An 11366-nucleotide genomic window follows, 5' to 3' on the forward strand; every position below is an offset into this window, starting at 1 on the left:
GATACAGATTTTAATGCTCATGTTAAAAATGATCAACCCTGACCAACTGACCTACTTTCTTGTTTTTGTAAGCTACAGCGAAGAGATTTGGACCACCTGTATAATTTTTAACAAATTTCAGTACATATCTTGAAAAACATCTACGATGACATTCTAACATGTTTTTTTGGTTTTGTGTTGTTTTTTAAGCATTAGCAACTACTGGTTGATAATGGTTCATCCGCTACGCTACTTTCAAATCGTGTATACATGTCAATAGAGTCTGAAAAGAGGCCAGAGCTTAGTCAGATAAACAGCACTATGCAAGGCGTAAATGGTCATGTAGAGAATGCCAGTAAGTTAGCTGATCTAGCGATTATGTGTACATCCAAGTCTCTTGTAAACGGGAAGTCAACCATAGTTGTTGAAGGCGTTCCACAGCCCCATACAGAAAATTCAAGTGTTTTCCTGGTGAATACGAGTGGCACAGAAATTAGAATACCAAAGAATGTAGCTGTTGGCATCTGTGAATAATACTATGAGACAAAAGAGTTACCTAGATATAACAACAAAAACATAAATCCGGTTGACAAAGAAAAAACATGACCAGACAAAACGCCTGAACACCTTTAAGATCTTTTCGAAAGAAGTTAAACAGAACTGACAGAAGAACAGGCTGAAAAACCTGTTAGTTTACTGAAAAGTACCAACATATTTTTGGAAAATCATCTGTTGACTTAGAAATGAACACATCAGTACAGCATAGAATTAACACAAGCTTGACTGCGCCTATACGCCAACCTCCAAGACGTCAACCACTAGGCAAAAGAGAAATAGAAAAGCAAAGAGTAAATAAATCTAAGAGGCGTTATCGAGCCTTCAAGAAGTAGCTGGTTTTAGGAACAAAGAAAGATGGTTCAACAATGGTTTTGTGTCGATTTTGTGCCGTAACTGTTAAAGATGCGTTCACTATACCCCGTGTTGATGAATGTTTAGATGTTCTTTCAGGTTCCAAGTGGTACAGTTGCATGGATTTGAATAGTAATTTTTAGCAGGTTGCATTAAACTCTGATGATATGCACTAAACAGCATTTTCTGCATTCTTTGGATTGTACCAGTTTTCAGTTATGCCATTCGGATTAGTCAACTCGCCATCTTTATTTGAGCGTCTGATGGAGAACGTTCTGATAGTTTATGACTGTATGCAATGTATTTAAAGCAATTCAACATCTCTGGATGGAACTATCACGATCATTGCTTTCTATGAAAACGAATAAATGCTGAAAAGCTTTTGGAAATTATTTTCCGTTACAGGCGAACTACTTTAAACAAGCTATAAGGTGTTTTATTTATTGTAGGAAACAAAGTGAGCAGGTAAGTTCAACATTAATTTACAGCTTTAACTGTGTACACAACTTGAAAAAAGATGTTTGTTGGGGCCTCTCATTGAAAATTATATCAACAATTATCACTTGAATTTTATGCATTCATGAGTTGAAAATACTGATGGTAAAATGGTGTCGATGTTGGTTTACATTATAATTAAATCTTTAATAACTTCTTTCAGGTAAAGTTTTGGTATGTATTGGTAACCTTATAATGAAGAGGGTGTCATCTTCTTGCATTCTGTCTTCTTTTTTTTTCTTTCATGAGTTTTAAGACTCTTGGATTATCTTGGAATTTGACTTTATTAAAAGGCAAAAGGAAGTTCAGTATATCAAAGTGTTGAAAATAGACTAAACTTATGCTATATTCCATTGAATTCATTTAGCTGTGAACACTTTTGATATAGACCATAATTTGGGAAATCCTAAAATCACTGAAAAATCGTTAATAAAAGAGTTATCCATTCAACATCTCTGGATGGAACTATCACGATCAATGTCATTTTCTAAAATATCAAATATTTCTGTTTTTACATGGAGAAGAGGAAAACCATCAATTTGTTTAGTAGATTGGTGCACTTAGCTATCATTTCACTCTGAAAAAAAATATGTAAAAAGAATAATTTGAATTTTAATGTACCATCTGTCTTGGTACTTGCTTAGTACTTGCAAGTTATCATTAAGTGCTCTATTAAATGACATCTTAAATAAACCTTCTTACTTTTTTTCCTTCAAGATTTTACCTAGCAAAATTTAGTGTTAAATTATAGATCGGTCAATTACAAACTTTTACCGGCGATTTATATTAGGAATCACGTAATATCTAATGTTTACTGTATAGGGTAATACTTGCATTCGCTTTCAGCCATAACTAAAAATGGTTGAACATGATACAAATGTTAAGTACTACAGATACCGAAATGCAGCCTTGCAAGTTTGATGTCCGCGGAATACTAGGAGTTATGGTAGTAAATATTCTGATTACTGTATAGTGATTTAGCTATCCAAATCACTCGGAGCTGTAGCTCTTGGGAACTGTGTCCCTTTAAGATTTCAGTGGGACTGCCGCAGGAAGACAATCTTTATGGCCTAAGTACTTTGATATAGTACTGATATGGTTTTATTTCGTGTTCAGATTATCTAGAAATGATAACTGATATTTTTAACGAAAACTGCTACAGGGTAATAATTGGGCTTTGCAAGTATCAGATAGATTGCAGTAATAAGACGAGAGCTTTCGTTTAAATATTATATGTACTTTGTTATAGTTACAAGTTAACAACAGAAATGTCATCTGTCTATATTCTTCTAAAACCTTCACTTACACTTAAGGATAAGACATTGCGTCAGAAGTTGGAAGATATGTTATTTTTGAGACTGATGTATGCGTTCTTGAAATGAGATCAAAGTCTCGGGTTCACCCGAATCATAAAACGGATTCCTGATTACCTAGTGTCTGCTTAAATCTCTTGTCAGACACCAGGAACATCATTAAGAACATATTTAAATGAGATAAGTTAGGAGGCCAATTGATTGTATTTTATATACTTTTACCGCAGGCGTTCATGCCTAAAACGTACAATGTGGAGAAGGCTTCTCCAAGTTTATTTTTTTTAATTCTATATGCATATTATTGTTTTTATAGAATATGCCAAGTTTTAAACTTTTCAAACTCAAAATCGTCTGTTCGAGTGACAATACATTCATTTGAATGCTTTTTTTGACAATGGATGAGCCAAAGTTAATCGTTGTTATTGATTTCTATTTTTACCAAACCACTATTAAGAGAAATAGCGATTATTTTCAAAGAGTTCTATGTCCTTTGAACAACAAAAAATAAGATAGTACATACATATCAAATAACACAATACAATCTTCAATGTATCTGTCATTAAAAGGTTTAGCCATAAATTAAACAGAGACAAAAGTTAATATATGTACACATTAAATGAATGTGTTGAAAAGAATAAACCAAGAAGATATACATGCATTATTTTCTATTACATAGAATATAATTATTAATATAAGCTTTATACTAAAATAGTAAAACATAACTGACCAATTTAATAAATACGAGAAAAAAGAAAAAACTTTAACTTAAACTTGCTGGTGTTGGATTATCATCGTTATTTATTTAAAAAAAAAATACATCAATGTCGTCAAATACTGCAAAACGTATAACATTTAGAATAACTTAATAAAAACAATATTCATGACCAGAAATGTCATATATATCAAAGACAGTACTGGCATTGACTGGCCTTCGCGTCTCTAACAAATCAATGTTGGCTTTGTTTGGTTCTTGTTGGGTTTAACGTTGCACTTACATAAATGAGGTCATATTCTGATTTTCAAGCTTTGACGGTGGCGGAAGACCCCAAGTGCCCCTCCATGCATTATTTCAGCAGAACCACCGACCTTCCGTAGGTTAGCTGGATGAGTCCTCACATTATATACAGTTCATCGCGACAAGTGAGGCTCGAATCAACATCGGTGAGAGGCAAGTGATTTAAAGTCAATGATCCTAACAACTCGGACATTGAGGCCTTTTCAATGTTTGGTTCTTATCTTACTTCTCTATCTATTCAATGTGAGTGTTTCATATTTATTACCGGCACTAAATTAGCAGTTATGCTGCTGTGACCGCTCTACTGTTAACTTCACGCCCTATGTTAATTTCAAACTGTCAATATATTCAACTAAGTGCAAAAAATAGAGCTGTTGCTCTTTTCATTGTATTTTTGCACGTTGGAGAGCATCTCGCGAAATCCAGGAAACTTCCTTAATTATTTGCACAAATTCTTCTATACGCCCCCAATTTTGAGTTTACAATTTTGAAGTATAAACAAGTAAGCGTAAATTAATAAACTCCCACATCATATATGTCTTGTTGATAAGCAACACGTTGGGAATACCGGAGCCTCATCATTCTATAATGATTCTTATATTTGCAAATGCGTCCAGATCCCGTTGAATGAAAGGCAGAAAATAATATATCAGACATTTAATGTGAACAGGACCGTCATCATGTAGCATTCCAGAATCGGAACGATTTTGCCAAAATATGGTTCAGTTCGTAGATCTACCACTAAAAAAGCTATTCATACCAGATGTTTTATCAGTGTTCTCATGTCTTAGCACTAATTAAAACATTTTCTGTTCTATAATCTCGCCGAACTAATCTTGGAACGTGTCTGTTTCAAATAGTTCATGTTATAATTTGCAACAATTTGGGGGTCATTATTTGTGTACGAAGCCTTTACCAATGAAACTTTTCTCGAGAATCCATAAATGTTACCATAAATTGCTATTCCAAATGGCCGCAACTTGTCATAACCATCTATGTGTATCACAAAGTTTGGTCGTTTATTGGAATATGTTTGGCATCGTAAGCGATGTCTAGACCTGAGTGCTACACATTCGGCATCAATGGCTTTGAGAATACATCATATCATTTGCTGTGTTGCTCGAACATTTGTTATAATCACTTACAAAATAGCTCTGTATCCAGAATTTGAATACTCCTTTGATACGTGTCGATAGAGCATGTCTGGAAAGGGGTGGGGGTGAAACATTGTATTTTCTCAAGTTTAAATGTTTAAACGTTTGGTAATTATTTTAATGTGGCTTAACGTAATATCTTTATTGTTAGCATGTCAGCATACAGCAAGAAGCGACATATTTCTTTCCATGAATCTCGTTGCTGATTAGCTCTGACACTCGGTAGCATAGACAGACCTGATGTAGAAACCGACCACAGTAAACACATGGAGATCTGAAAAGACAGAACTTTTTTTTATTACCGCATTTTATCACTTGATGAAAAACGTGCTCTGTTCTAAGCATTCCGTCATTGCAATATTTCTGTTTATAGCGATATACAGGACTCATAACTGTATGTTTTCTTTCAGCCAAACACTAACCATTATCGATGCGTATCTTTGCTGTTGTGTTCGTGCTTCGTTTCATATTCTATTGTTGACGTTTTAGAAGCCCAAGGCGAAGAACACATTAAATGTCAAAAGCTTGGTTGTTATATATACGACAAATATGCCTAAATGTCTTGAGATTAGCCATGAAATTACGCTCCGAAATATAATGTACAAGTGAATGAAGTATTGCCATGCAATACATAGTCCCATACTGGAAAGCACTTAATTTTTTCAACTGCAGTATAACATAATGAAATGATATCTGTCAATAATGTATTAATAATATTGTCATTTTATCATGGGAAACATTTGTGCCAAGTAATATTTAAATCCCTTCACGGATGACAGAGTTATGGACCGGACAGGGACAGGGAAAAGAAGTCCTGTTGATATTTGACCTCTACTTGTAACCTTGACCTTTGAGCCAGGGGTTTGGGTTTGACACGTCGTCTTATCATGAGAAACAATTGTGCCATTTAAGCCCTGTTGACAATGGACCTCAAATTGTGACCTGGACATTTAAGCTAGGGGCCCGGGTTTTACGTTTGACAGGTTTTCTTGCCATTAGGAACATTTGTACCAAGTAATACGGAAGTAATAAAGCCACGATCTGAAATAAATATTAATTTTTGCCACAAACGTACAAGCCTAGTTAAAACAAGAGGCACGGTGTTTGACAAAATGACGACCGTTTGAAAAGATAAATTCTTATAAACATATTTTCTGAGGGGACCTAATTATTTGAATTCATTTTTGACAATAATCAGAAATAATATACTTACTAGCATTCCGAAAGTCCACCTGGTGCTAAGAGCAGTAAGTCCATGTATGGCTATATTTGTGTCCGAACAGTAAATAACAGCATAGCGTCTTCCCGCATGTCGCAATACCTTACTTAACATGATATATTGTAGTTATCTAAATTGAAAATATTCCTTCATCTTCGAAAACTTTCTTGTTACGTCGTTTTTAATACATCGTTGAAACATTATTTCAATAAATCGTCATAAATTAAGTAATTATAGACAAATAAATGTGACTATTAGTTTTAAAATCATGATGTCATAATCTCATAATTTCACATAATGTTTCTTTCTTTTTTATCGCTTTATGGGGCTATCATTAAGTCGTCAATTAAAATGGTGTTAAGAGCAGAACATGTGATTATGTCAACACATTTATGTCGTCATATGTGTTGTTATTCATGTTAAGTCGCATATATATGTGGTGCCAAATAGAAGCTTCCATAATATACTTATCAACAGTTTGCAATAAAAACACCTACTGCGGAAAAATTTTCATAAAATTTCGACATTTTTTTTTCTCACACTGTAGAGATAATTACACTATTGTCGAACAGAAATTGCGACATAATTTAATTGACATGCGAATCGTAATATGAGTTTATTTTATTACTTGCGGTAGAAAAAAAAGGAAAGAAAAAAACGAAAAAAACAAAACAAAAAAAAAAAACGCGTGCTTCTAGAACATTAATCAAACATTTTGCCAATTTTTCACGCAACGTAGAGATAATTTCACAAATGTCGAGAAAAATAGAACGTTTTGCAAAATTGGCCACTTTATTTAGAATAAATAAGGAATAATGTATTGTATCAAGTACACTTGTTCCCGTTTTAGTCGTTTCGCCATCCAAATTTGGTCATTTCTAAGCAAAGAAATGTATAGTTTTTTTTTCAAACAAATTTTGTGTAGACATAAAATTCATGTAGTTAATAAAAGCATATTCGTAATATTTATATTAATCATATTCTAGCAAGTTTAAAAAAAGGAAATGAAGGGGGCGCATTCTAACTTTTAACATAAAATCATGTATTTATAAAACACAATAATGCAGTTTTATGAACATTTTTTTCAATACATTTTTAGGGGGGTTGGGGAGACCGGGACTCTGGGAGAGGTGGGGGGTGGGGGGTCTCCGTGGCCGAGTGGTTAATGTAGCTTACTTCAAATCACTTTCCCTTCACCGATGTTTGTTCGAGACTCTCACGGGTTGTTGAATTATTCATGTGACAAAACCATCCTGCTGACTTACGGAAGGTTGTTGGTTCTACCCAGGTGCCCATCCGTGATGAAATAATGCACGGAGAGGTACCTGTGGTCTTCCTCCATCGTAAAAATCTTGAAAGTCGCAATATGACCTATAATTGGGGCGGTGTTACATTCTTTACATGTTTAGGATTTAGATACATATATTGTACAAAGTCGTAATTATATTTATGATATTCTTGCAAAGTGTCGTAAACGATATATATTTGTTAACCTTATAGCCGACGGCACCTTGATATCATGGTTTGCCAATATTACATAATGTACCGCCAACATATCTTTATATTCATATTCCGCCTGTTCCTAATAATTGGCTCGTTTTCCACGTGTTTTTCCTGAGCTGTTTTAAACTTGCTATAGTATATAAGGACTTGATTCTGTAAAATAAAAAGGCTACTTGATGGTTAGAAAATTGCTGTTTGTGACTAAAATGGAAATATTAAATGTTGTTAGAAATGTTGACGTGTTGCTGATTTATTTTGTAGTTATTAAAACATACGAATTCTGGTTAATATGGATTGTTTGCTACATTTTTGGCGCCGGAACCGGGAACATAAAAACAGTGAAACTCAAATTCAAAAGTGTCAAAGGATAAAGGATTAAAAGGATTTGAAAAAAAATGGCAAACATACCATATTTGAAAGGTGTTCGTACAAGATATGTCAACCTATTTAAAACGGAAGTTGAAATTGCAGAGGGAATACTACAAAAAGATTTAGAGTATTGTGATAAGGCTGAATATGTGGAATGTGTAATGGAATGTGTTGAAAAAATGCAGGTATATCGTGAAAAGCTCGAGAATCAAACGGATAAACTTGCAAGTGCATTAAGCAAAGAGGAGGAAACATATATTCAAACAATTCTTGAGGAGGATTGTTCACTTTTTGAAAAGGCAATGGACATGCGTATGGATCTAAAGAATAGCAAGGAGAACTTATTGTTTCTTAAAAATAAGGAAGAAGAGCTTGAAGAGAAAAAACAAATAGTGAGTGCCTCTGATATCTTTAAATTACAATATGAAATGAAAAATATTGTGGCTACACACATGGAACAGCAAAGCAAAATGTTAGCCATGAATATGAAACAAGACAAATTCAAATCATCCGTGAAGCTCATAAAATTAGACCTATTTACCTTACAGCGGTGACAAGCTCAAATGGTTAGAATTTTGGGATTCCTTTGAGTGTACTATACATATTAACAAAAAATTGTGAAAAATTTACTTCTCTTAGAAACAAGTTGTATGGGGAAGCCAAACGCTCTATAGCGGGTCTTGCACAATCAGACGAAAATTACACGGTAGCAACTGAAATCCTGAAAGACCGATTCGGGAATATTCAAGAGGTTTACATTACAATCAAATGATCAATCTGTTTCCCACGAGCAATAAAACAGAAAGTTTAAGAGGATTATTGAATAAAGTGGACCGACATATACGAAGTCTAGAAGTACCTCATCAAAACACGGAACAAGACGTGTTTGTATCAATGATACGAGCAAAACTTCCAGAAGAAGTATTGCTTCAATTGGAAATTCAGAAAGGAAAGACAGATAAATGGACTGTTTCCAAGCTGCGTGAAAAACTTGATATCTATGTGACAGCACGTGAAAAGGCAGAGCAAAAGGCTGTGTCTCAGTCAAAATCGCGGAAAGAAAAACGCGATATGATTTATTCAAGTAACACGGGACAACAACGACAGAAATACCTAAGTGATCAACATATGTCCGATTACTCTAAGCGACCAATCAAAAAAGGCTCTGCTGAAGCTCTTGTTACACATGAACAACAGAAAACTGCAACATGTGAAACACCAAATACAGCGAACAAGTTTAGCAAGTCTCGGTACTGCGATAATAAACACTGGAGCGATGAGTGTCCAATATTTCGTACTATTGATGAAAGGAAGAAAAAATTAAAAGGGAGTTGCTTCAAGTGTTTGAAGCCCGGTCATTCTTCATTCATCTGAGTGCAAAGTAAATAAACATCGTGTGTATTGCAGAGGATTCAATGTGCATCATAGAAGTTTATGTTCGCAGAGATTCAGACCATCGGAGTGTCATCTGACGTCAATGAAGTTTTAAATGAAAATGTGCTTATTTCTTCTAGCGAAATGGTGTTAATGCAGATAGTTAGAACAGAAGTGAAAGGTCCAATGCAAAATCAATGTAAAAATATGCGAGTTCTGCTTAATTCGGGTTCACAAAGAACTTATATTACACAGGCATTGGCAGAGAAACTTGGGATTAAGCAAGGAAAAGAAGAGCAGATAAAGTTAGTAACTTTTGGAAGCGTCAAACCCAAAACGATAAAAACGTTTTCTACACAAGTGAGCTTGAAGTTGAAGAATAGCGAATACATAGAAATCAGTGCAAATATAGTGCCTGTAATAAGCGGAAGCATACAGAAAAGGCAGTTAAACATATTTTCGAATGAAAATCTGAAACATCTTGTAACAAGTCTAGATATGGCTGACACACAAATTTCTACTGAAGGATCTTCAATTATTGACATGTTAGTGGGAAACGATTACTATCTTGACGTAGTCATGTTGCAAAAGATTGAAGTGCAACCTGGACTTTACTTATTGGCATCAAAGCTTGGCTAGATCCTTACGGGTGGGAAGAATGAAACAAATGAAGGTGATAGTGAATCCAATATGCTTATTCTTACACATGGAACATGTCAAACACCTAAGTGTTCTCAAAAGTTGATTCAGTCGTACAGACAAAACCTGATTTGGAAGAATTTTGGAAAATAGAATCACTTGGCATTTCCGAAGAACAAGATGGAATAAGTGACAAAATTACACTGACAAAATTCAAAGAAACTGTGAGATATGACAATCGAATGTATCACGTTACATTGCCGTGGAAAGAGACTGCACCAGAGTTACCAGACACCAGAGATCTTGCATTGGCTAGATTAAGATCAAATGTTGCTAGAATGAGAAATAAACCAGATATACTAGACAAAAACAACAATGTGATTAAAGAACAACTCAGCAAAGGAATGAGTGAACCAGTAGAAACTAATTCGACGGGTGATTTGGTGCATTACATTCCCAATCATGCCGTTATCACAACACAGAAATCTACAACTAAGTTGCGTGTGGTATATGATGCTTCGGCAAAAACGAAAGCTGAAAATAGAACTTTAAATGATAGTCTCTATAGAGGTCCTGTAATGCTGCATGATTTATGTGGATTACTCATGCGTTTCAGACTCAATAGGATCGCTCTTGTTTCCGATATAGAGAAGGCGTTTCTACAGATAGGATTACAACCTAGCCAACGAGATGTCACGAGATTTCTTTGGATTAAAAATATTAAACAGCCCGTTGTGTTTACTGAAAATATTCAAGAGTACAGATTTTGCCGTGTACCAGTTGGCGTAATATCTAGTCCTTTTCTTTTAGGTGCAACAATTGAGAGTCATCTAGAAAGATATGATAACAGCACTGCCGAAAAGATCAAAGATAATATTTACGTAGATAACGTTATTATGGGCACAAATACTTGGCCAGAAGCGTTTGAACTGTACACTGACAGCAAAAAGATGTTTAATGACGCATCAATGAATTTAAGAGAATGGGCATCCAACAGTAAGGAACTTATGGAAATGATACTATCAAAGGTCAAGACAGATGATCAAGTAATAAAGGTATTAGGACACACTTGGATTACATCGAATGATACTCTTGCATTGTGTGTGACAGATATCACCTGTGAAACCAGAAGATTGACCAAAAGGATTATGTTAAAACAGATTTCATCTGTGTTTGATCCGTTAGGATTATTGTGTCCAGTTGTGTTAAAGGGAAAAATACTTTTGCAATCAATATGGAAGAAGCAAATAGGCTGGGATGATAGATGATTGCGATAGTGAAATTGTAAATTCATGGGGAAATGTGAAAGAAGACTTGAAAAATATTTCAAGCTTTACATTTCCAAGGTGTATTGCAATTAACAAGAATGTGGATAAAACGAATATTCACTTGTATGC

General features: G+C 34.6%; 1 protein-coding gene across 1 annotated transcript; it reads left to right on the forward strand.

Annotated features, from left to right (window-relative positions):
- The first annotated feature begins 9474 nt into the window (after positions 1 to 9474).
- On the forward strand, positions 9475 to 11237 carry LOC123545213 (uncharacterized). The gene is made up of 2 exons (XM_045331559.1): positions 9475 to 9529; positions 10060 to 11237. The coding sequence occupies exons 1-2, from the start codon at positions 9475 to 9477 to the stop codon at positions 11235 to 11237; spliced, it is 1233 nt and encodes a 410-aa protein (XP_045187494.1).
- Positions 11238 to 11366: the final 129 nt, after the last annotated feature.

This window comes from Mercenaria mercenaria, chromosome 1 (assembly GCF_021730395.1).
Source record: "Mercenaria mercenaria strain notata chromosome 1, MADL_Memer_1, whole genome shotgun sequence".
In the NCBI taxonomy this organism is placed as follows: domain Eukaryota; kingdom Metazoa; phylum Mollusca; class Bivalvia; order Venerida; family Veneridae; genus Mercenaria; species Mercenaria mercenaria.